Source organism: Hylobates moloch, unplaced genomic scaffold, assembly GCF_009828535.3.
Source record: "Hylobates moloch isolate HMO894 unplaced genomic scaffold, HMol_V3 SCAFFOLD_3, whole genome shotgun sequence".
NCBI lineage: Eukaryota > Metazoa > Chordata > Mammalia > Primates > Hylobatidae > Hylobates > Hylobates moloch.
In genome coordinates, this window is record NW_026652278.1 from 137,351,895 (window position 1) to 137,379,362 (window position 27,468).

General features: G+C 38.0%; 1 protein-coding gene across 3 annotated transcripts in view; it reads right to left on the reverse strand.

Moving 5' to 3' along the window:
• Positions 1-27,468, reverse strand: part of SLC10A7 (solute carrier family 10 member 7) — a 255,687-nt gene that overhangs the window by 24,650 nt on the left and 203,569 nt on the right. For all 3 annotated transcript variants that reach the window (XM_058436796.1, XM_032147967.2, XM_032147962.2), the window contains exons 7-10: positions 24,498-24,581; positions 13,703-13,868; positions 12,701-12,752; positions 3,611-3,684 (exon numbers count right to left, since the gene is read on the reverse strand). In XM_058436796.1, coding sequence (XP_058292779.1) covers positions 3,611-3,684; positions 12,701-12,752; positions 13,703-13,868; positions 24,498-24,581 — 376 coding nt within the window. The remainder of the gene's footprint in view (positions 1-3,610; positions 3,685-12,700; positions 12,753-13,702; positions 13,869-24,497; positions 24,582-27,468) is intronic.

Consider the following 27,468-nt stretch of genomic DNA (forward strand, 5'->3'; position numbering starts at 1 on the left):
TTAAAGGTCAAATAGTCACTTCATCTGCAATCAATCAATAGAAAAAGTACTAATACCAAGAACTAATCAATCAATGGCAAATGCACTAATAAAAGCAATGAATCAAATTCAGCATGTGTGTAGATGCAAGTACAAGGAAGAGATCGAGATAGGGCAAAAGCAAGAACAATAAAATAAATCGAAGGTGTATACAAGAGAATACTAAGAAAGCTTCTCAAGCAAGAGTTTTCATCTTTGGTTTATTAGTTACATGGTTGCCTCTTGGCCTGCAATGATTTATTCTTAAATACAAATACTAGATATAATAATGAATGGTATTTTATATTTCACTTAATGTATTCTACGTGAGATGTTAAAGATGTGTATACACATATATACACACATATATATAAAATCAGAAGAAATACTATGATAGTGACTGCAAAGGGAAAGATGCATTTTTAAAGTGCCAAATAGGTATATTATAATCTGTTATATTTCATCTTTGTGTCAGCAGTGACAGAAAATATAACTCTAACTGATATTACCTAAAATTTCCCCTTGCTTTCTGGACTATGAAGTCCTCATACTCTTTGTGATGTTCTTGCATTTCCATGCAGGGATGTTGATATCTTGGAGGCTGTGTGTGTATGGGATGAAGTGGTATGTGAGAAAGCTCTATACCTTCCACTCAATTTTTCTGTGAGCCTTAAACTGCTTTAAAAAAATAAAGTTTATTAAAAATAAAAACAAACAAAAAAGAATTTCCATTAGGACTATTATCAGCCTATATCTCAGGTCACTGTCACGGCCTATCCTCTGTACCAGAGATGTCAGGTCACCAGTAGATCCATGCACTGGATCTTGTGAAAATGGATACAGTAAATTTATAGTGCTTAACAAGAACATTCTAGCATCAGCATCTAAACATCCCTTGCTGTATGGGGAAATAGCGGTGATCTGTCTGGGATAAGGGAAGCAGCAAAGAGGGCATTTTCATAAATACTATGTAAGAGACTGCAAGACAGAAGCCAAATATGATCAAGGGATGACAGAATATTGGAGTTGGAAGTAAAATTACCTAATTTTAGAACCAAGGAAACTGAGGCCCAGGAAAGTATCAGTGGAAGAGCCAGGATGACTATTTAGGTCTTATAATTCCAAGACAGCCTATCTCTATCATGTTATGAAAGTAGCTAAGGATTACATAGATACTACACTAGTACAGCATCTTATTGGAGGATGTATTTCTTGGTAGAACACTGCAAAAGCAAACAGAAATCCAATTTAACCCAACCCTTTTTAGCAAAACAACTACTTCATAGCACCTATCTGTTTGCTTGAAAATTAGCTTTTGGAAAGTATAAAGGACAGAAAAATATGACTTTAGGATTAAGAAAAATAAAAAGATAAAAAACACCGAATGGGTAGATATTCTGCTTATAGAAAATCACACTGATCACACTGCTGTTTGCTTCTTGGGTATGCATTTTGCTCTTTGTTCAGCACAACCAGCTCTAGCACAGAACAGAGAAACTGAGAAAACCCTTTCTGGTTTTCCTGACAAAAGCAAGTCCTTAAAAGTATCCCAGAACTTAAAGTAAAATAAAAAAAAAAAGAAGAAAAATAAGAACAATCTTCAAAATAGAAAAAAAAAAGTGGGTCAGGTTTGCAAGCCCATTGCAGAAACGTGGGAATGTATTTGGGGCAGCCATGGTTCAGCCTATGCTCTAAGGATACAGGCTCATTCGATCCCTGCACTCTGTGTATCTGAGGAGTCTGGCAGCATCTGCCTCTGGACTCACTAACTTTATAAAAGTCCCTCTGGTTTTAGAAGACCTGAGACACCAGACAGTACATGACAATAACACACGGGAAAGAAGTGTAAGATGATTTCCTTGAGGTCAACAACTGAAACACACTTGTTACATGAAAATCTACAAGACAGGATCAGGAGACTAGAACCTTGGGAGTGGTAACATAGTTGTAACTAACATAGTTATTAGTAATCAATAAGAATAGCTACAGCTTATAGAGTACTCACCAAGTACCAGGCAGCACAGCAAGCTATTAGATGGGCTCTCTCATGTAGTCCATAGCAATCTATTTACAGTGTGATTATTGCACACATCTTGTCATTTATTGACTACCTATTATCTATCAAGTGCTGTGCCACGTACTTAACAAATTTAAACTTTAATCTTTACAACAACCTTACAAAATGAGTGTTATTCTGCCCCTTCTACAGATGAAAAGGTTAAGGTTCAGGGAAGTTAACTGATTTGTCCAGGATCACAAAATTAGGATTGGAATATGGCTTCTAAGACTGTTTCAACTTCAATTTAATGATGATTATAGCTACACAAATACAAAAATAGAGCAGTGCATAGACTATATATATATATATATAATTCAAATAAGCTGAAGCTCTCAATAACAACTGCTCCTAAGGGTTTGTCCAATTTCTAAATCATTTTCCAAACTTGGTAAGACTGACAGTAGACTATCAGACAAATATGTTTGGGATTAACAAAAACATTATGAAACGTCTTCATTTTCCAGTTCACAGACTGAATTTCCTTAACATAAGCAGACTAAGAACATTGTAATGATTCTTCATTCCCTTAAGTGACTCATGTGCTAAAATGTAGAGAAATTTTTTTTTATTATTATACTTTAGGTTTTAGGGTACAGGTGCACAATGTGCAGGTTTGTTACATATGTATCCATGTGCTGTGTTGGTTTGCTGCACCCATTAACTTGTCATTTAGCATTAGGTATATCTCCTAATGCTGTCCCTCCCCGCTCCCCCCAACCCACAACAGTCCCCAGAATGTGATGTTCCCCTTCCTGTGTCCATGAGTTCTCACTGTTCAATTCCCACCTAATATGAGTTTTTGCCATAACATGCCCACCACCCCAAGGAGTTTGTGACTGATGTATAGTTCAATAAAGCTTCTGATTACTTAATGACTTTTAATGACTAAAAACATAGATTCCGGATGTCTAACAGGTTATTGGGATAATGCCACTAATTGGATACAGCTAAGTAGAAAATAGCACTTTTCTTCTTAATCAATTTTTGTCCATTAAATAAACACTTATTTCACTTTTAGTGCTAATCTGATTGAGTTAATGATAACTATATTGTTTCTTTATAGAAATAACATTCAGAAATAAGCATCAAACTAATGTCAATATCAAATTAGAGTAATAACATTATTTCCGCCTTGCTCTGAGCTGCTGGAAAATAAGTTAATCTCTTCCGGGGACAACTCTAGGGCCTGCCAAAGCAAAGTTTTTGCCAATTCCCTATTTAGAAGTAGTTTCTACAGCATCTCCACCCCTGCTCTAATGTTAACATTCTACATTGGTAATCTTTTATGAGAATTGAAAACATGATTATAAATTAAGCTAAGTTTTACAGTATTAATTTTGGCCCACAGAGATTTGTTTAATCAAATAACTGAATTTCAAAGCAATGACCCACCCTCACTTTGCTACTGTTCCTTATCTAACTGTGTGGACAACACCCCATTCCATTTAATTTCAAGAGTTCTTTGAATTTCAAAATCATAAGATGTAACTATATGAGGGTAATAGGTGGTTTTTAACTCTGTGAATCACTTACCCAATGTGAGGGATTTGTGTGTAGAACAGAAAATGATAGCCACTGTGTCTGCTGGTGTGAAACCCGAATTATTCCTAGGGGCAAAAAAAGATTTTGACAAATACTTTTATAAAAAGCCAATTTAACACATCCAAAATCAAATGTAGTACCTACCTTTATGTTAACATCCCTTTGATCAATCCTGGTGACAGTAGTAATTCTACACCCAAATGTACAGAAGTGTCTGGATTTCTTTTTAGAGAACCACTTCTGAGTCATTTATCCATGAAAAGGAGAACAGTTGTAAAAATGTGTGGTGGAAGTTGCCTAAGATCACGTATATAATCGGCCCCTGGAGCAGGACTGATTATAAAAATAATGCAACAAGGAACTCTAAGTCTCTAGGTTACTACTTGGAATTTACCCAGTGGCTTGAAAGGATTAATGTATCTCCAAAAACGCTTTTTTCAAGGAGCAACACATCCTTTTGGTAGCAAACACACACTTAAGAAATACATGGTATGAACAAAGATTTAACATCATATATTTTAGTAAAAACAAATTATCATTTTTTGAGCAGTATCATGTATAGGCACTTCTCTAATGTGTTTACATGTAAAAGCAACAACCCCAAATGGCAAGTGATGCAATGTTCCTATTTACAGATGAGAAAACTGAGGCACACAGAAGTGTATAACATACTCAGGGCCCATGGCAGTAAGTGACAGAGCCAGGATTCAAATAGAGTCTAGTTCCTAGGCCTGTGTTCTTAATTACTATATTCTACTATTGTTATATACTATGTTAAACATTAAAAAAAACCTCACTGAGTCAAAACTAATTAAATGTTATGGGGAGTCAGTACTGGGAATTGGATGTCATAATCAGATTTCCTGCTTTAGGTAATAAGGGTTTAGAAAGCCAAAAAAGTTAAAAATGTCATTGTTATGACTGTGCCCTTATATTTTAGAAACTATTCTTTCCTGCGGAGTCAGGATATCAGGATTTGACTATATAGAGTCTATTCATTCCCTGCTCTGAACTCTGACAGAAGAGTTAGCAAATGGAAAAATGTTCTAGAAACTGACTCCATGTATACAGTTGCAGATGTAACAATGTACCTGATTTTTAAGGCTCCCTAATGAAAGAGACCCAATCATTTCCCTTAGTAATCTCATCCCCATGCACTACTTTTGCTGGGAGAAAACTCTTCCCTAAATAGATCCCACATCCTGTTTTTCTTGTTGTATACTCACAGGAGGAGAGAGGAGTCCCCTCAACTCCCCCCGGGCCCCCCCCCCCATCACCCCACCCCGCTTCCTCATCCCCTGTGCCTGTGTCAAGAGAATACTTAAAATGGCCTTTGGTCTCTCTTCTGAAAAGGCATGCATGTTTCTGCTTCCTAACCAGTCGTACTTCTAAGCTCTTTCTTGATAACTTTCAAACTGAATTTTTGGTGTCTCACTTCAGTTGAGGATTCCCCATGGATGCATATCATATACTCTTATTGACTATAATAAGACTGGTTTAATTGTTTCTACATTTTATTCTCATATTGATATTGTAACACCATTCTTGTTTTTTAAACATTGCACTACATGGCTTTCATATTTCTTCATCCCTTTATTCCTCACAGTAGGCCTAATGGGGAAGGAGTTCCATAAGGTTCTGTAAATGCATGGGCTGAGAGATTAAAGCACTACAGATATACATGAGAAACAGGAGAGGAGAGAGAAATAGAGTGCCTTTCAGCTGAAAGAGAAGGATCACCTCTAGCTTGGCAGGGAAAGTAGGAGATGATGATAGAGCACAAATAACCTTCTGGGAAAAAATAACAATTAAGCTGAGCCTTAAAGAATAGATTTAGATATGTGTAGATGTGTGTTTTAGATAGGGGACAGGGAGACTGTAGTACGGGAGTGTAAGGCAGTTGGCAAAGAACAGATTCTTCAGGCTGACTTGTGTGCAGGGACATTGGCTTATGATCAGGAGTATGGAGTTGATATGATGGGATAAGGGGAACTGCTGAAGGACTTGGGACAGTAGAATGACATAAGTAGATCCATTCTTAAGGAGAAGCGATCACACAGCATGGTGTAAGACTGAAGATGGTGAGGCTGGGCAGGAAGCAGGGAGCTCTAAGGGCCTAAAGAATCAGAGTGAAGACAGGAGATGGTGGAAAGAGACATGGAGATAGGATGAAAAGAATTTCTTTTAACTTCTGTGCAATAGTACCTCCCAACAGCTCAAGAGTGCAGGCTTTTGGAGCAAACACACCTGATTTTAATTCCAGGCCATTCTTTTTCTCATATGTAGAATGAGTATAAGACCGTCTGACTCTTAGGATCAATTGTGGGGGTAAATGCCAATGCTTGTTAAGAATGTGGCACAATGTAAATGTCGAACACAAGCTAGGGGATATTGATATTATTATTATTGCTTTGAGAGAGAAGGAAGAATCAAAGAGCAATTAGAAATTTTGAGCATATGGAACCAAGAGGAGCATTAAGGAAACAGAATTAAAGAGGAGACTCAGTGAGCCTTGGGAAGGAGGCCAAGGAGTTGATGCTGATGTATACTGGATTTGTGAGAAGGACTGAGTTTGTAGTGGTAAAAAGGACTGTGTTTGGAGTGGTGAGAAGGACTGAGTTTGGAGTGGTGAGAAAGACTGAACTTGGAGTGGTGAGAAGGACTGAACTTGGAGTGGTGAGAAAGACTGAGTTTGGAGTGGTGAGAAGGACTGTGTTTGGAGTGGTGAGAAGGACTGAGTTTGGAGTGGTGAGAAGGACTGAGTTTGGAGTGGTGAGAAGGACTGAGTTTGGAGTGGTGAGAAGGACTGTGTTTGGAGTGGTGAGAAGGACTGTGTTTGGAGTGGTGAGAAGGACTGAACTTGGAGTGGTGAGAAGGACTGAGTTTGGAGTGGTGAGAAGGACTGAGTTTGGAGTGGTGAGAAGGACTGAGTTTGGAGTGGTGAGAAGGACTGTGTTTGGAGTGGTGAGAAGGACTGTTTGGAGTGGTGAGAAGGACTGAGTTTGGAGTGGTGAGAAGGACTGAGTTTGGAGTGGTGAGAAGGACTGTGTTTGGAGTGGTGAGAAGGACTGAGTTTGGAGTGGTGAGAAGGACTGAGTTTGGAGTGGTGAGAAGGACTCTGGAGTGGTGAGAAGGACTCTGGAGTGGTGAGAAGGACTGTGTTTGGAGTGGTGAGAAGGACTGTGTTTGGAATGGTGAGAAGGACTGTGTTTGGAATGGTGAGGACTGTTTGGAGTGGTGAGGACTGAGTTTGGAGTGGTGAGGACTGAGTTTGGAGTGGTGAGAAGGACTGAGTTTGGAGTGGTGAGAAGAACTGAGTTTGGAGTGGTGAGAAGGACTGAGTTTGGAGTGGTGAGAAGGACTGAGTTTGGAGTGGTGAGAAGGACTGTGTTTGGAGTGGTGAGAAGGACCGTGTTTGGAGTGGTGAGGACTGTGTTTTCAAGAAATCCGGCAAAGGGAAGAAAAAGGTCACAGGATATTTGACCATGATCATAAAGAGAAAGTGAAGACACAGCAGAGAGAAATACCTGATGAACACAGTTCCCAAAGAGGCCTGAGAAGCCAGGGCATTTCCTATCATATCTGAGCTGGAAGCAAAAGTGAACAAGAGGAGTGAAAAATATGGAGATTTTTCAGGTAGAGAACGGGCAAGCAGAGGCAAGTTATGTCAGAGATTTTACTTTCTTTATAAAGTGTGACCCAACTTTGAGTTAATTCCAAGGCCTGGGAATCAAAGACATTAGAAAAGTTCGAAATTGGCAGATTGGAGAATATGAATTACAGTCAATTAACAATGAATAAAAAAACTTCCATGCAGGAGTGAGTGCCCTCCAGTGATTGTAGAACATGTAATGTGATCAGCTGGCCTGGGTAGGGGATGTTGTCCAGTAACGTTTGTGGTGTTAGGAGCACTTCAAAAACTGTCTTTTGTGGCCCTTGTTTATATCAGCCATGGCTGCATCTGGGTTTATGCGTTTGGTTTTCTTCCTAGAGTCTTCTACTACACTTTTCCTTTAGTAAACTTTGTTCAGCTTGATATCTTGTTCTTTTCAAGGTTACAGCACATTTCCAGTGTGTCACAGTCTCTCTGGTCAAGGAGGCTCTGAATTAATCTGGCGCTGGCTGCTGCTCATTAGAGCAGCATTCACAATGTGGCTAAAGAGGATATTTGCAAGATATGCTTACTTGTCCTCTGTTTCAGGTAAGGAGGCTAAAGCTAGGGCCATTCTGGGAGATTTCTGGCTCATTGCTCTCAGTAACACTGCTCTACAGTCTTATTGACAAAAAGTCCATGAGTGGGAAGGAGGATTAGAACCTTAAGGCATAAAAAGGGAACATTTAAGGTTAAAAACAATATTCCTCCTCAATAGGGTTGACTTGTACTCTAGCTATGTAGGACCGGAGTGCTGTACATCGGGGAAAGCTGACAGAGCAGATGCTCACTTAACCCTCTCTTCAGGATGGTGGTAAATGACCACAGCATAAGCATTATTGAGCACTTTTCTAAGCACGTTGCAGCCAGTATTACTTCCTTCTCAGAAAAGCCGTACAAATAGATAGTGTTATTGCTCTGCTTTTTCCAAAAAGGGAACTGGAAACCCAAGTAGGTTAAACAACTCCCCTAAAGTCACACAACTAGTAAGTTGGTTGCCCCAAACCTTGGTCATAAGTTTGCCTTTTGAGAAAGACAATATTAAAAACAAAAACACTACAAAATGTAATGGGTGAGAGCAGCTATCTTGGTAAATAATCCACCCTTAGCCATACTCTGTCAAGGGGGACTTCATGGTACAAGGTCATGACAAGACCCAGAAAAATCAAGTGTCCTGTACATCATATTTGAGTAGTAATGACTAAAATTATTCTCACTGATTAACATCTCTATTGTGTCTGCTCACATTCTTGAAAGGAATCACATTACTATTTATTTTCTAACTCTACCTTATCTCTTTTTAATATTGATTTTCTTTTTATCCTGTTTTTAATGATTCTTTTGATCACTTTGCCTTCTCTTGAGATGTTTATTTCCTTTTCTTCCCAACTGGTCTTTTTATTCTCTCTTGCAAAGCTTTCAATCAGTGTTTTCCACATAATGTTTATTTTGCCTTCCTTTGCAGTACCCGCAGAGGAAAACATGTCAGGTTTTACTAGTAGAATCACAGAATGTGGAACAGAAAAGGTCCTTTGAGATACTTCTGTCTAAGCCCACTATTTTCAGAGGAGGAAACTTCCATGTGAAGCCTCTTCTTTGTTAATCTCTGTGCCTGTGTTTTGTCCCTGCTCGTTTTCAGAGAAGACCTCTTCCGTCATTAGCTGGGTGGCACCGAACAAGCTACCCAGGGTGCCAAGGCTTAGTTGCCTCCTCTGAAATGGTAAGAAAACTTACCATTAATGATCATCCCCAACTTCCTTGCCTGCTTCCCTTTCCCATTCTCCCGTCCTGCTTCTCCCAGGGCTATGGTGAAAGGCAGATTGAGATATCTCACTGGAAATGTACTGATCAGAATTAAAACACATATACAAATATTTGTTTTCTTCCTTTTCCTTTATTAACAGTTTCTTTTGCCACTCTAATGACAATATAGGTTTCTGTTATTCTAGTTATCAGCCTACCAAACTTTTTAACTTTTTATGTATTTTTAAAAGATTTCCAATTACTGCTTTCCTTTTCTAAGCTTTTTCAATGTGTGTGTGTGTGTGTGTGTGTGTGTGTGTTTAAATTTGCAGTTTCCCAAAGTTGCAGAATGGTTAGGTCATTGGATAGCTGACTCTTGGCTTGATGAATCAACTGATTTCCTAGCAACCGGGCCAGAGAAAAGTAAAAAATAATGTATTACAAAGCTAGCAAAGCTAATGTCCCATCTCTGATTATTAGCTTTTTTTTTTTTTTTGAGATAGAGTCTTGCTCTGTCACCCAGGCTGGAGTGCAGTGGCGTGATCTCAGCTCACTGCAACCTCCATCTCCCAGGTTCAAGCAATTCTCCTGCCTCAGCCTCTGGAGTAGCTGGGATTACAGGCGCATGCCACCACGCTGGGCTAATTTTTGTATTTTTAGTAGAGATGGGATTTCGCCATGTTGGCCTGGCTGGTTTTGAACTCCTGACATCGTGATCCACGCACCTTGGCCTCCCAAAGTGCTGGGATTATAGGCATGAGCAACTGCACCTGGCCAGATTTTTTTAAAAGTACAGAAATTCTTGGGCTGGGCGTGGTGACTCACATCTGTAATCCCAGCACTTTGAGAGGCCAAGGTGGGCGGATCATGAGGTCAGGAGATCAAGACCATCCTGGCTAACATGGTGAAACCCCATCTCTACTAAAAATACAAAAAATTAGCCAGGCGTGGTGGCGGGAGCCTGTAGTCCCAGCTACTTGGGAGGCTGAGGCAGGAGAATGGCGTGAACCCAGGAGGTGGAGCTTGCAGTGAGCCGAGATTGCGCCACTGCACTCCAGCCTGGGTGACAGAGCAAGACTCCATCTCAAAAAAAAAAGGTACAGAAATTCTCCAGGCAAGCCAGGAATTTGAGAACAGAGAATGAGGCTATGTAAGAGGTAATTTAGGCTTCAGACAAATTCGAAGTAAATCATTAACAGATGATTATGGCAGGGGACAGGGTGGGGAGGGGGTGCAGAGAGGGAGAAATGATCAAGCTATATATTGTCATTTATCAAAGAATGTGCAGGTTTGACTGTAAGTCAAGGAAGTTAAAAACCTGACAGATGCTAGTTGCAGTGAATCATGCCTATAGTCCCAGCACTTTGGAGAGGCCAAGGTGGGAGAATCACGTGAGGCCAGGAGTTTAAGACCAGCCTGGGCAACATAACAAGAGCTTGTCTCTACAAAAAATTACAAGTTAGCCAGGCATGGTGGTGTTTGCGTGTAGTCTCAGCTAACTCAGCAGGCTGAGGCAAGAAGATCACCTGAGCCCATGAGTCTGAGGCTGTAGCAAGCTATGATGGCATCACTGCATTCCAGCCTGGGTGACAGAGCAAGCCCCTGTCTCTAAACAAAACAAAACAAAACAAAACAAAACAAAACAAAACAAAACAAAACAAAAACCTTGACAGAACCTCAGTGAATGCAGAATAAGCAAGAAAAGAAGGATTTTAAAATTACAGATCCTTATGAAAGTCCAGTCTACTCCGTGCTGTAAATTCTTAATTTCAGTTCAACTAGGTGTCACACTTCTGCCACCCATGCCTCCTTTAGCAGTCCCAGTAGTGGCTGCTCTATGTTCTATTTTTCAAGAAAATTTTTAGTCACTAACGGGATATTTGCATCCTACCTCGTCCAATAGGAGTGGTTCTGACGATCACTTTTGCCACAAGGACCAGCAAACAAACTGCCATTGAAAGGCAAATGTCTTTTCTAAGATGATATAACAAGCCATTTACAAGAAGAACTTTAAAATAGCTCCTGCTTTCAGACTTACCCAATTAAGTCACATTTTCTCTGTGACTTAATGGCTCCAGGCTTTACTCTTACTTCATAAATCACAATCTCTAGCTTGGGAAAATGCTTCAAATTACATCAATCAATAAGTTTTTATTGACTGTTTACAATCAGCCTAGTGCTATAGCAAGTGCTGTGAGAGCCAAGTGCCTAATGTGAGGCCTGCACCATCCACTGCTCTGACGCTTTTTCAAGCCTTATAAACAGCATAGGCTCTTTCCCTTGTGGTCACTCGTTGCTATCGCCTGGTGTTCATGGGCTTTGCAATCTGGCTGAAGCCTACCTTTCCAGTTACTATTACTATTTCTAATCTTCCTCTACTCCTATTGTTTCACCATATCTTGATTTTTGTATGTGTCCACATTTGCATTATTGCTTCTTCTCGCACCAAGAACTCCCTCTTGACATCTCTAACTGCTGAACAATTAGCCATTCTGTATGGCTCAGGTCAAGCCCCATCATTTCCATCAATCCTTGCTCTATATTCTCTTGGGAAGTGCTTCCTTCTTCTTTGAACTGAATACAGGTTGGCTTACTGTACCACCCAGAGGACACTTGGGTTATCAGTGCAAGATTGAAATCACCTCTTATTTGTGGCATTCCCTATGGTAACTTTCTCTAACCAAAAGTTCAAGTAATATTTGTAATGTATAATAAAGGTGGAAAAATTTGCATTTGAGGTTAAGCTTTTAAGAACAGGAAGGAAGAACCAGGACCTGGAGACTAATTTGGATATGGGGACTGCCTAAGCAAGGGACAGAAATGAGAAAGCATGAGGTCTTTCCAGGGAGCAGCAAAGATTTTACATCAACCTAAAGCTTAGCATGAATACTAGTAGTGGTTCATGAGACTGGAAAACAGACTAGAGGACCTTGTCCCCCAAAATAAACTTCATTCTATAGGCACTGGATAACCATTAAAGATACCTGAACCAGAGAGCCATTATCAGAATTCTAGTCATTGGAAGCACTATGAAATGCATAACAAAAGTTGGGTGTAGAAATGGAATTATCAGTAAGATATCCATTGAAATAGCCTAGAGAGAAAGAGGCAAGAAGAGCCTGAATTAAGGAAGTGGCTTTTGGAGCAGAAAAAATATTACAGAAGTAGGATCAATAAATTAAAATAAAATGATGTGAAGGATTCCAGCTTCAGTAACTTTGAGGATGGTGGTTCACTAAAAATAAGGAAAGAAATAAGAGAAAGAGGCAGTTTTTGGGAAAAACATGACTCTGTTTTGAGTATCTTGAGTCTAAGGTCTCGTTAAGACAGTCAAGTAAAGATATCTAAATGGTAAGTGAAAAACAGGGTTCAAACTCAGGAAAAACATTGCAATGGATGGTTTGCACCTGAAAATCATCACTATGAAGCTAACAGCTCAAGCCAGTATAGAATGGAAGGGCCTGCCTAAGCACTCAATGTGGATAGACAAGATAAGGCCAAGGAAAGACCCTTTGTAATGTCTACAATTTGAAAGTGGCAGAAGGGAGGCAGAATGGTCAGGGAGATAGGAGAAAAACATATGTAAAAGGAGAAAAAAATATAAAAGTGTGTAGTGGCATAGTAGCCAAGTAGACAGATGATTCCACATATAGAAAACTAATAACAAGAGATACCAAATCACTTACCTTGTTGAAAAGATGAAAGTTAAAAGCATAAAACTCAGCTGGATAGAAAATACTGAAGAAAAAAAGATTGAATCTAAATTAGCACTCTAAAAGCAGTATTTGTAGCATACTTATTGGTATACTTGTTTTATCTAAAACTTATAGGAACTAAAAAAGAAAAACAAACAAATAAACCAAACAAGCATGCCTTGCTAAATTGAAAGAATCATTTAAATTAGTGGGACTCAGTCTGTTCTTATTGATGATATCCCCAGAAACAGTCTTCGTTATTGAGGGAAAACCTAAAGCCTCTTTAAGATTTGGTTATTTAATTTGGTCAATTTAGAAAGAGCTGGTTTATACTATGAATATTTCTAGCAAATATCACAAATGCAGTAGCATACAATATACTTTAGAACAACAAAATATTCTTTGATATTACAACATTAGTAACAGTTGTCTTTGGGATAACAGGATAAATAGAACAAAAGGTTGCTTTTTGAGCTTTAGCAGTTTCCTGCATTTTATAGTCTGCTGCTTCTCAAAATGAAATGATATTACTTTGGGTAAATTTTATTAGAATATATGATGTAAATACTCATATTTTAACCAATGCAGCCAAGTTATTATACTTAGAAATAATAGTATCATATATTGTAAATCCTGTTTTTAAATCACAGTAAGGGGTAAGATCAGTTTAAAGTTATAATAAACTAAATTGGTGACACAGTGCTCAATCTAACATTTGCATCTGACAGGAATTAAGGCTTCTCTCATCTGACATCAACTACTGTAAATCAGAAAATGGGGCAGCAGACTCAGAAACAAAGGAAATTATGATATAAGTGTAAAGCCGATGTATTTTAAAAGAACAGAATAAAGTCACTGAGTAAATGTAAAATAAAATTAAGCATTCATTTCTAGTCAAATTAACACTAGACGTGAATTTAGAGAACACACAGTGCTACGCGTTGCTATTGAGGAGACTGAGGGATAGCCAGGTTATCCCATTTTCCAACTTACTTATCAACAGTATGAGAACAAGGCTGAATTTATCCAGGTCAATATTTGGGTTAGAGAACGTGTCGCAGAATGTTGTGTAGATGATCATGAGGAGTACACTGCTGCTGATAGCACCAAAAGGAGGCTTCTTTCTCTCAAGCCAATCCTTGATGTATCTTCGGACAATCTGAAATACAGAGATCAACAGGTTGCCTCTTTTCAGAGATGTAGGGAGTTGAAATGGGCATCACAAAGTGATTCTGACAGGAGAAAGACATAAAGGAAAGAGAATAATTTGGTTGATGGCCACAGTGGATTTCAAAGCTTCCCTGCCACACTACTCTTCTTCTGGGGAATTTAACATTTGTAGTGCAACTTCCACTGGGTGTCCATAATGAGAGTATATTTTCAACTGCATTCAAATCCATCCTTAATCATGCCAAATGCTCTTTGCTAGCTGTCATTGAGACATGCCCATTAAGCCTCCCCAAAGTTTATCTCCTCTGCTGATCCTAATGGATGTGTGTAATTATCACAGTCCCCTTTGCCTCAACAGACAATTCCAAGTGCAACTTTGGGAATCTTAAAAATCTGACATCTTCAAGAATTTCAAGACGGTAGATAATCGAAAGTGATCCATGGAACATATTAATATTTAAAATGCTAGCAATGCACCAGAAGTTTTTAATTAAATTATAACTCATGCTTGAAAAGCAAAAGTGCATGTGTTGTGGGAGTTTAAATAATTCAAACTCTGAATATCTAGAGTTTTTGTGAATCCAAAGACAAATGCCATTTGCATACTTTTAGAATTCCAGAATTAACATTTAAAAATGAATAAACCTGTCCTAACTCTCCTACAAAAGGATCAGTGAAATATAAAGTTATAGAGCAATTCTGTCTTACTTTAAAATCAGGTCATCTGAATATTAGTGATAACTTCTGTTTGGACATAAAAGTGAACCACTCTACTTAAAACATTGTTTCACTTTTGAAAGAAGCTGTACAAGTCCTATCATAAGGACGATAGCTGAGACGTATTAAGTTTTGAGTCACTCATTATCCTGCATAATTGAATATGAGAATTCACAACAGGCTGAATTACTATGGATCCATTAGCAATAATGAGGTCAGGGAACTTATCCTGATAAGGCTGATGGGGTTCTGTCATCATGTACTCTGTCACTAAAAAGGCTTAATTCGCAATGGAGCATATCTTTACAGATGCTCAAGAATAAAATAAACTACTATCAATAGAATCTTTGAACAATTGGCTGTTGGATCAACATCAACTGTTCTCAGGGACTCATGAAGTGAACTGACAGTGTATTAAAGGCAGTCTTGACAGAAAGCTGACCAGCTGGTACCAGGTACAGGTACAAAATCCTGAAGGTTAGGTGGGGTGGGAATAAATGGAAAGTGTGTTAGATATTTTAAAAAAATTGTAATTAATTTTCTTTAAAAAAGTAGACAAAGCCGCACCTGGATTTACAAAATATTATGGGGTTTATTTTGGGAAGGTGGGGGGAGTGTAGAAGTGATCCCAAACCATAGTAATTTATCTAGCATTCATTTCTTTCTTTAAATTTAAAACACAGTGATGTACAGAGAAATAAGAGCAGTTCTGTCACACAGCATTATGGACTGACATATTAGAACACAAATTTTGGATAATAGTGCTATAGGTATCATGGGTATCTAGATGTCTCCATGATCAGATATGTCACTAGGGTTGGTGGGTAGCTGGTCATTGGAAGGCTACAGAGGGACTTCATTTAAAGGGTCATTTCATAATCTATTGTGTTTCGTGGTACAAAACTGGTAGCTGCCCAAATTTAATATAATTCAACTCCTTTAGGAAATAAAATAAATGGAAATTACATGAAATTATTGAAATTGTTGCTGCCCTTCAATCTTGTTTTAATACACAATGGTTAAAAACACCACAAAAGTTCTCTCTTTGCAATAGGTTATAGAATGTATGATCCCAATTCCAAAAATAAGTGTCTTCCTCTCCTACCAGCATTGCCCTCCAACAAAATAAATAAATATGAATGAGGTGCAACTTGTAAGTGAAAACCATTTTAAAACCCAAGACAAATCTGTAATAATTAACCAACTGTATGAGCAATACAGATGTCCCTTGGTATCCACAGAGGATTGATTCTAGGACCTCTGTGAATACCAAATCCACTGATGCTCAAACCCCTGATAAAAATGTGTAGTGTTTGCATATAACCTACACACACCCTCGTGTATACTTTGAATCATCTCTAGATTGCTTATAATACCTAATACAACTATTTACACATGTATTATACTGTAGTAGGTTATTACACTGTACTTTTAAAATTTGTATTATTTTTATTGTATTGTTATTTATTGTTTTTTCCCAATTTTTTTAGTCTGCAGGTGGTTGAATCCACAGATGCAGAACCCACAAATACAAAGGGCCAACTGTAATTTGATTGAGTTAACCTAATAATCTCTTTCTTCATTGCAAAGTACTTAGAGTCTCACAGTAGAATAGGACTCCCTCAATATGGCAAGAAACAGGGTCTCCCAGGTCCACAATCCTTCTAGCCAAAATGTCTTTCTTCTAAACACTCCAATAAATTGATGGTGGATACCTCATCTCAATAAAGAAAATAACTGGAAAGTTGGGAATGGACAGATGTACAAGTAAAACAGTAACCCTAGGAGAAAGCAGATTGTCTTTCACCATTTCTAGTCTTATTGTGATATTTGTCTACATTTTCTAAGTAAATCCTTTTATATCTTGCCAGGTTGCATAGAGCTTTTCCATCTTCCTCTAAAATTAAATTCACAAAGCAGCTGCTTTTGCACTATGTAGCTAGAAAGGCGTTAAAATGTTTCATAAACAAAAACTGGGTGAAGTAGTGTTGACATGCCTCAAAGATATGCTTTGGATATAAACTCCAGGAAATCTTATCTTCTTTTAGTTTAGCCACTTACACTTTTGATGCAATCATTCTGTATTTGTCAAGAATTCGTGTCATTTTAAAATTCTCCAAACTTCTTTGCCTTATAGAAATCTTTAATAACCTTATAGGAAACAACACTTTGCTCGAGCTAGATCAACACAACCTGATATAGATGCCTCAGAATTCTCTCTTGGGAAAAAAGAAAATCCAAGATGAGGTGGGAAAAGGCATTCTGGTGAGGTGGCCAGCTCTATCTTCCTTCAGAATCTATACTAATTCATTTGCCCTCAGACCTCAGAGAAATGTAGGTGTTCAAAATTAAGTGACAAATCCTCATTAACTTGTTTACTTTTCCCTGTGAAGAGAGAAGGAAAAAATCTTCCATAGAAGCTTTTTTATTTTGTTGTCTCACCTTCAAAACTTTGATTTTCTGTATTCTAAATTAAATAGCAGGAAAGGGTAAAGGAAAACTTAAATTTGACTCTCCGTGCTTCTAATAAACGGAGCCACATATCAATTCCTGCATGACTTCCGAGTCGGAAACCTGTAAAAATGACATGTCTTAGATGTAGAATGTCGATTCACTGAGATAGATATAAAGTATAATACCCATCATCTTAGTTTTCTTAATATTTTGTTATTATTATTTTCTTAATTATTATTATTTTCTTAATATTTGTTAGTAAAATATTTCTTAATATTTTCTTAATATTTCTTAATATTTTCCTTGCTTTTTGTTTCTATTCTGTCTTTACCCTATTCATAAATTGATTTTTGAATAAGGATATATGAGAGATAATGTTTCAGGTTAAGTCTGAATTTTAAGACATTTCTCAAGGTGGTTTCAGTTTGTTTCTTCAATTTTTATCCTCTGTTGCACTAAATCCATATAGTTTCATAAAGTTTTGTTTCTTCATTAATATCCTGTTTTAATATATAGTCAGAGATATGAAATCAAATCCAATTTCTATAACACTTTATTTTTGTTAAATATTGAGTAGATTCAAAATAAAACACTTTGCAAAAAAGCATAAACAATAATAATAAATGGGCACAATGAACACTTATTATCTACTTCACTCTCTGAAAATTCTTCCCCTCTATTAATTCATTTCATTCTCATGACAAAGGTCACACATTATTATTCTTCTGAGTTTACAGTTGGAAACAGAGGCACAGAGAGCCAAGTCAACTTGCATAAAATGTTGAAAAGCTAGGGAGGTGGCTGAGTAGGACTACGACCCCTATTTCCTGAGGGAACCATGGCACAGGGGCTCAGAGTACAGACTCTGGAGCTACAGTGCGCCTAACTTTGAGTCCTGGCTCCAATCCTTACTTTGTGATGTTTGGCAAATTCCTTACTTTCCGTGTGCCTCATCTGTGACATAACAGTAGTTGTCTTGAGGATTAAGTAATTAAATAAATATAAAATGCTTTAGAGACCGGGCCTGTCGCTGGTACATGATCACTATTCTTATTTCTAAGTCTCAGTTTGATGATGTTTCTATCACCGTTTATCAGTACATCTCACTGTTACTTTTCTCTCAAAGCATTTTCAGGTGAAGCAATGAAAATTGTTCATATCTAATATAATGCTATAAGTGTAAAACTCTACTAGTATCAATAACACTAACTTCAACTTTAAGGGAAGACTAATATGAAAGGCCCATCTCAAACTGAAACAAATCACTAATGGAAAGACCAGAAAATGCATGAATGATAATGTATAGATATGCTTTTTTATTATTAATTTATAGGGTAAAAAGTAGGTTTTAGTGTGCTGCTTTAATAATATTCAAGGTGATGGAAAATAAAAAGTGGTAGAATTTCTGTTTCATTGTTTATTTGTATACCACTCTTAAATATACTGCACAAGATAAGTATTTGTCACAAGCACTTAGGTGTATTGAAAAGGTTTGTTGGAAAAGAAGAGAAAATGCTATGACGGCACAAATTTTCTTTCTTTCTAGATTGACAGAGGGAACAATCTCCTAACCATCTATGGAAAGACTAATCTTATCTCACAGAGTCGTAGCACCTTCAGGGTAGAAGATACAACAAACACACTATGTTCTACAAATGAGGAAAGTGAGGCCTAGGAGCCGTGTGTGCAGCCAAGCAGTGAGGAAGACCAAACTACACCTCCCATCAAATCAGAGTCAGTCAATAATGATTTAAACGAAAAAGAAGTATTGTATGGGGAAGCAGAAAAATAAAATTCACTCTCAGAAATATAAATCACAAGTTGAATGACAAACTTTTATCACCAATAAAAGATTAAGAAAAATATATTCAGCTCTTACTTCCTGGTCTTTTTCTTCTCCCTCTAGTTCCCATTTTCTGTTTAACCAGTAATGATAAAACCTCATTTTAAAAGACGCATATAACAATCCATACAAGTGTTTATTTTCATAATTTGGCACTCCTAGTTACAGTTGTGAAAGTAGCCTGCCATGCAGGACACCTGATTCCTCTGAACTAGCACATACGTGTACTGCTAACAGGGTCCTCAAAGATTACATCACACAGTTGAGGTGAGTCAGTAGATTAAACTAGGTAGACAAGGTCCCTGATCTCATGATGCTTACATTCAGTTTAAGAGAGAAATAAAAAGCAAAACAACAAATAAACAAGAGGCAAAATAATGATACATACTAAGCCGAAGTTTAAACTAAATGATATGATAGTGACTGAGTTGCTACTGGGTAGCCACCCAAGGAGAGGGTGGCGAAAGGTCTTTCTGAGGATGTGAAAGGCGGCAAGGTGTTTCATGCAGAAGGAATGGCCAGTGCAAAGGTTCTAAGGCAGGAACAAGACTGGCAAGTTTGAGAAACAGAAGCAAAGTCAATGAGACGTGAGTGCAATGGGCAAGTGGGAGAGTGTTGGGGAGGTAAAAGGGACTTGAAGATAGAGGATAAGGTAACAATCCCTTCGAAGAGTAGAAAAAGAAACACTATAAGGAAGTAGGGTAGAGTTTCTGGGAGGTGTTAGATGACACATTAAATGTGGGGTCGTAAATTCAACACAAGATGAGACCAATGTGTATTGCTCTCTGAGAAGCAAAGCTCAGCTGCTCCAGTAGAAGTGGGGTTGGGCCTTTGTGAAGCAGGTAAAATGGAGAGGTGAAGAAGCTGAGAGCTCTGCCAGGGAGTGAGGTGAATGACAGGCCATGGAATCTGAGCAGCTCCACTGCATGCGTGGAGTAGGCAGAGTTGGCTTTAACCGGGGTTGGGGCTTTTTGAGCAAGTACATCAAAGGGAGAAAGGGTGAAGGAATTGAGAATAATTGCCAAGGAGGGATTATAATGGTAGACTAAGGAATCAAATCTGGGTAAGAAGGGAAGTAAAGTCATGAGGGTGGTGACTGAAAGGTCAGTTAATCTGGGGTCTTGATGAGACTGAAGAATTACTGAATAGAGTATGTGAGCTTAGTAGGTGAGGACAGGTATGGTGGCTATGAAGTGGGCTGCCTGAGATTGATCATCAAGTTCCAACAGGCCTGCTATAGCCCCGTAGCACTTTTGTGTGTATTAGAAAAATCCCTTCTTTAATATACTTTATTTCCTCCTGCCAGAACAATTTTAATAATAAATATTAAAATCTATGATGCCTATAAGGTGAGCGCACTTCTTTGAAATGCAGCATTGTTGTGTACCACACCATCTATACCACGCAGGCAGAGACAACCTTGTGAGGCGGTGATTATAGGAGGAGGTGGCTGAGGTGGCACTGCCTGCCCTAGGCACCCCTGCCTGTGGAATGCTCCCCCTTCTCCAAGGTACTGGAGGACCTGAGGATCATGCAGCAGCACTTATATAATAACATTTACTCAGATGTGTGGCTCTATCATTTATGTTAATGTACCTGTGGGCCAGTTACAGCACAGTTCATCCAAAGACTAAAGTCAAAAGAGGTGTTAGAAATATGGCTTTTCTTTAACATAAAATTTTGAAATATTTATTTTTTCTTGAACTGGTATCCTTAAAAAAGATAGACTTTTTTTTCAGATATGTTTTTCAAGTGATGACTAGGAAAGAAGTAAGTCATTGTTATTGAGTACCTACTATATACAGACCTAAAAATATTATCCTGAACAAATGGCAACCTAGGGAAAATTACTGCTGGGGGGTCCCTGAAGATAAATTCAAAATTCTCTTCAGTCAATCTTTTTATACATCTTACACTCTACTCTTGAATATGTTATTAAGTATACCTATAAACAGTAACCTACGGAGACCACCACTTAGGATGAAATAACAGATTAAGTACATGCATATGTACTGACAGTTACTATAAGCAAGGAGGTAGGAAAATTAAGAAGACATAGTCTCTGCTTTTAGGAAGCTCATCAATAAATTATATTATTTCCTGATAAATATTATGAATCAAGTACTATCGGAGACGTGGAATTTAATCGAGGCCAGTCTAGGTCAGAGCAGGCAGGCGTCACATTAGAGGGCACCTCTATACCAAGTCTTCAACAATGAGTAGGAGTTTGCTGGCAATACAGTCAAAGGCATAGAGCAGTGAAGGGCCATGGTCAGGTGAAGGATGATGAGTATGCAGCACGGGAAAAGCAGAGTCCTAAGGAGAGGAGTGGTGGGAGGTGGCACTGGAGAAGCAGGTTGGGCCAGACTGTGAAGGGCTTTGGGGCCACGCAAGGAATTGGCAACAGGGAGGCACAAGCAAGTTTTTAAGGAGAGGAATAATATGAGTTGATTTGTGTTTTAGGACTACTCTGGAGGCAGTAAAGACATTAGATGGGAATTGGAAGAGACCCACAGCAGACAGACAGGTTTAGGAGGTGCAATAATTTAGACAAGAGATGATGAAGGTGTGTCATCCTCTCCAGCAGTGTGATTGGGGCTGCAGGGGCCAGGTGTGAAAGATTTCTGAGGCAGAAACAGTAGGATGAAGTGACTGCCTGGATGTAAAGGAGTATGGCTGTAAGGAGAGGGAGGAGGCAAGGCTAATTGGTGGTTTCTAGATGTAGAGACGGGGTGGTGACTGTTAATTCCTAAGACCAGAATACACGAGGAGGGGCAGGTAGATGCAAGCATATAGGTTTCTCCTTGAAAAGAGTCATCAAAGAACTGTGGTATCTAGAACACTTAAGAAAAAAAAAAAGCTACCTATACTACCTTTTGACTACTATTATTACTTTATAATTTACTGAATACTTTATTATTTACCACTGAGTACATGAAGAATGAGCCATCTAACAATTCATTATTCCCTTGGGATAAATGTTTTTAAATTACATCCATTATATAACCCTATACATGCAAAATCAAGTAACCTACATGCAGATTTTTTGTCTGTATGTTTTAAGCCAAGCATTTATTATTAATAGGGAAATTTCCAAGATCTAGTATGAGAAGAATGCATGAGCCTTAAATTATTAGATGGAATTATTTTCAGAACAAAGAAAATAAGTATGAATTTAAACTAATATAATCCACAGCTTAAACTGTGTGGAGATGAGAAGTACAGGTAGATTCAGTTATGCCTCTATACAACAAAGCATATCCCTTACGGATCATAGAACTCTGGCTCATTCATTCTTTCACTCACTCTTTCAGCACATATTTATTGGGTACCTGTGGTCTGGGAATGTAATGATAAACAAAACGAATATGGCTCCAGTACTCAAGAAGCTGACAGTCGAATGGCAGAGACAAATTGTTAACAAGCAAACTAAATATAAGTATATTTTGTGAGAAAGGTCAAGAAAGAAAACAAGGTGTTGCAATGAAGAATAACCAGGGAAATATATATCAGCTATATGGTTCAAACAAGGCTTCATTAAAGAGTCAAATGAGAAACAAGTTGAGGTGGGAGGGTAGGCAGAAAGACACTCTAAACAGAAAGAATGAGCAGGAACTGAGAAAACCAGGGAGGCTGGAAGTGGGAAATGTGGCAGAGGTCAGAGAGGTAGGCAGGGATGTAACATTTATTCAGAATCTCTGTTATGTGATCAGCACTGTGGGAGAAGTATTTTTTAAGTATCATTTTATATTTAATTAAATGCTATTCTTAAAGTGCTTTTAAATCCCCCATTTTATGCTAAATTTAGTCCCTTTTCTAAGCATAAAATTAAAAAAAAAATTAGTACATGTGTTGTGGATGCTGTGGAGCACCACCCAGATCCCTCTCTTCAGGAATGAGGTGCTTATACCCACAGCTGCAGGGAGTGTTGGGTGAGTAAAATATGTCAGTGGAGTTCCTCTTTGGGACTTGCCCTCAGCCTAAGAAAGCAGACTCACCCAAGGTCACAGCCCTCATGGAGGGTAGGAGGGAAGCCAGTATCTAATGACTGGTCAGTGTAAGAGTATAAAGACCAGGTGCTCTTGCCTTAAGGCAGGACAACTCTGAGGGGTCATTCCGGCTCCAGAGTTCCCCATGGGATCTACTGAGACCTTTACTGGGACTGCATCATCTCCATCCTACTTTATTCACTCTATTGCTCCCAAGGGTACTCCCTAGTAAACTTCCTGCATAAAAACCTCTGTCTTTGAGTCTGTTGCCCAGAGAACCTGACCTAAGAAGCATGTAAATATTACATGTCTATGCATACATTTCTTCTTCTTTTTTTTTTTTTTTTTTTTTTTGAGACACAGTCTTGCTCTGTTGCCCAGGCTGGAGTGCAGTGGCACAATCTTGACTCACTGCAACCTCCGCCTCCCAGGTTCAAGAGATTCTCCTGCATCAACCTCCTGAGTAGCTGGGACCATAGGCACCCACCACCACACCCAGCTAATTTTTTTGTATTTTTAATAGAAACAGGGTTTCATCACATTGCCCAGGCTGGTCACGAACTCCTGACCTCAGGTGATCCGCCCATCTCAGTCTTGCAAAGTGCTGGGATTATAGGCATGAGCCACTGAGCCCAGCCTATGCATACATTTTTTATATTCAATATTTCAAAGACTTGTTTCCTGTTTAGTATTTGCAGGGAATTTGGTAATAATGATTATGATGATAGAAGCTACAGAGCACTTATCTATGTTAGGTTCTATGACAAGAACCTTACAGGCATGCATATTTCAGTTAATCTTTACAACAACCCTTTACGATAGATATTATTGTCATAATATTTAATAAATTATGAATCTGGAGCTAGGGAGATTAAATAACTTGCCCATAGTCACACTGCAAATCAAAGGCAGAAATAAGTCTAGAATCTAGTTGCTCTTAATGTACTGCTTTCCTAAGACTTGTTCACTTTAGTTGTGCATGTGGCATCCTATGATTTTATAGAAAACAAAAAGAATCCACTTGTTTTAAAATTTGTATGCTTATATGCTTACTACTAACTTGTTATAAGAAGTTAAAGTAGAATTCCTATTAGTCCAATTGAATAAGAATGACAAACCCTAAATATTCTAAGATAAACTTTAAGAGATAATAGGATTAAATTGTTTATCAATTACGTGGTCACAAACATAACCGCTGTTGGAGGAGTCTATAAAGACGCCAACCAAAGACAGATGCTTGTTCCCAACAATGGTCATAAACACGGAGACCTTATCAAAAGTTGCAGAATAAGGTAAAGACTTGCTAGATGTTTTCAAGGTAGCTACACAGCTACAAAGGGGAGATAATAAATTTAAAAAAATCAAGACTCTGTGTAGAAGTCCCTATATATAGTTACCAGGGGTGCCTATATACAACTAACTGCAAAGCAGATTAGTATTAATTCAAAAAATAAAAAAGATGAGAATACTGTGATTGATGAAACTTTTGCTTTTAGTCTCACATTTTCATTTATCTCCTCCCTCTGAATATCCTTTCTCTCAACTGCTCTGACATTATGTAAGATTTCACAATTTGATCCATAAAGAAAAGATCAGATAGAATTGGAGGCCTTACCTGTCCAATGATGAGAGGAACCACAACAGTCATAAAAAGCTGAGAAAAAATAGATGTGAAAGGCACAGAAGAAGATGAACCAAGCTGTAAAACAAGAAAATAGGAGTTAGAATTACTTCGAATCAGTTATCAAGCATTAGTGTTTATAAATAACGCAATAAATAGATTCTCTCAGGTGCACCAAAAATTTGGTAGCTATCTACAAAGAATAAGTGAAGTTACCCCTAATTTTCTAAATTCAACACAAAAAACTGTTAAGTATTTTAAAATATAATTTTTACCGGGAGACTAAGATTGAGAAAAATACTGATTTGCAATCAACCTAAATTGCTTATTATTTTAGTAAGTCAGTCTGTGTTCATACAGTCTATAATCATATGGCATGATATTTCATCAACAATTACAGTTTATGTGATTTTTATTTCACCTGCCTGTAGATATCTAAAATAAATGTCTCATTCCTTTATCAAGATAACATTTTTATTTATGTAAATGAAATAGTTTCTAACTTTCTGACTCCTTCAAAACAAATATAATGAATCTCAGATCCCGTAGAATTTTTTCTTACACAATGTCTAGCAAATGGGAAATCCTGAAACATAACTGATTTTTCAATTTAAAATTTCAATATAGCTCCCCTAAATTTGTACGCTTTAACACTGTTCATAATTCCTATTTTTCTTCTTCCTCATTTTTTGATTCTTTCTTCGCTAACAATTACAATCTCAGTTTCATTAAGATGCTATTCCCTGCAGCACAAGAGTGCTTATCTACACACACAGTAACACACTCACGTTAGCCTCCATTACTAAGAATTGCTAAGTCTTCCTATGAAATTTTTAGTGTTGGTCAAAACCCCCTCCTGTTTTTCAAACTTCTCTGGACAAACAATAGATGTTTTTCTCTTTCGCTGGTTCATTTTGCAACCAGATCTACCAAACCATCGATAATTGGCCCTTGGAATTGACTTTTTGCCTTTCCCCTGCAGACCAAACCTCAGTTTTCATATTTACCTAAGTTTAGTGACACTTGGAAATATCTTTTGGAAAATAATTTTTGTGAAAGGACACGGAGGTAGTGATGATTGAGGGTATAGAATGTCAAACAAAACAAATCAAACATTTAGCTACATGAAGTCAATAGCTCTGAATGAAGTGGTGCGGGAACAGTGTTTTCATTGATTTCTGCATGAATGGTTTACCAAAATCTCCTTTCCACTCTGACATATTATATAAAATTCTGTCCCCCAGCTCCAGCCCCAATCTGCATACCATCATTGGCCCTATGTTCATTGAAAACCAGCTTCAACACTGACCACTGGCTGTCTATTTAACCCATAAAAATTGGTGGTCTCTAGCCCTTTTTCTCTACAACCAATATAAACTAAAACTAAGAGAGACAAACAGAAAAAGTGAAACTGGTAAAGAACAAACAGGATTCCTGGTGTGTTAAATGTCGCATGGCTATTAGATGTTTCTTTTTATGCAAAACCAAAATATTAAAAGCTAATAATTAAGCTCTATTTTTAAAGCAACTATGTCTCTGAAGCACAAGGTGCTTAACAAATACATTCTCTCCATAAATATTAATCCCAAGGATATTCCTGGGGCAAGGACTGAAATAAAGAAAAAAATATATTTTACAGAGAAATTGAGGCACTGGATGAATAGAAAAATACACTTTAAAGAACAAAGTTTTCAAGTTCAAGAAGGTCCAGCTCAGTGCTCTATTCATAAGGTTTACAGAACTTGGAGAGAAGTAGCAAAATTAAGCTATAATCTTTATGTAAAAGGTGACACTTCCTGCCTGAAATCACTTCAGTGATCTCACATATCCCTGGCTCCTCTTTCTATCTCAACTTTATTATTAGGTTTTTAAATTTTTTATATGAATAATCATTTCAAAGCTATATTCTCTCTTTAAGCACCCCAAAATAAAGAAAAACCCATTTCAACTTGGGTTTTAAAAAGTATTATATATTTATAATGTCTCCATCCTTCGCATACCCGACCATTGGCATATTCAATGTTTGGAAACCGCATGTTCTTAGAAGACAGTGGAACAAGGCTATGTGTTGAGGAGGTTGTCCATGATCTCTGTGGCCCCTTTTTCCTCTAAAATGCTATGATCTCTGATCCACTTGATTGGAAACACAGGTTACAGCAGCCTTCCTCAGAGGCTCTGTCAGATCAGAGATCAGAGCAAGCTACTCAGGGATGTAATTAACTGGGTACATGAAGTCAGACGAGGTATGGCAGGGATGCTGGGGACGAAATCCCCCAGGATGGCTCCCTTAGAAGTGGCTCTGAAAGGAAGAAAACCTCAGTACTGGAGTCTAATTTGGCATAAGTCCTTTCTTTTGAATTGGCCAACAGACCTGTCACTGTGGTCAGTATGAAGATGCAGAGGACCCCTGGGGAAGTTTCTGATGCTATGAAGTATGCCCTGGCATCCAGAAGACAGAACAGCAAGCATCTGGCACAGCGCAGCCTGTGAGGACAGGACTAGAGAGACACAAAACCCAATCACTCTGCATGCAGAGGTGATTTTAACTAAAGCAGAAGAAAATATGCTGCTTGGGATATTTGGTTCTTCATATTTTAATGAGGAACCTGTTGTGGTTTCTATTGTAAAGATCAGTGTGTTTATGGAGAAGCAGCAATAATTTGCAGGTGAAGTTTTCAGGTTCAGAAGGTTGTATCAAGCAAGTGCCCTGGGCTTCATTGAGCCACCCTGGCAGATTTAGAAGTACTATGTCTCATACTGCCAACCCATGGTTTAAGATATAGCATGTTAAGCAAACGATCCAGTCCTTGGCTAATTTCTTGCAGAAATATGTAGTACTTTAAAGGAGAAAACTCACCATTAGCTTGATTTCTTTGTTTTACTATCCTATGCTGAGAAGAAATCGTTCATGAAAATTCAATATGTGGAAATTTAGGATCTTTGCATTCAATCATTCAAGTAGTTA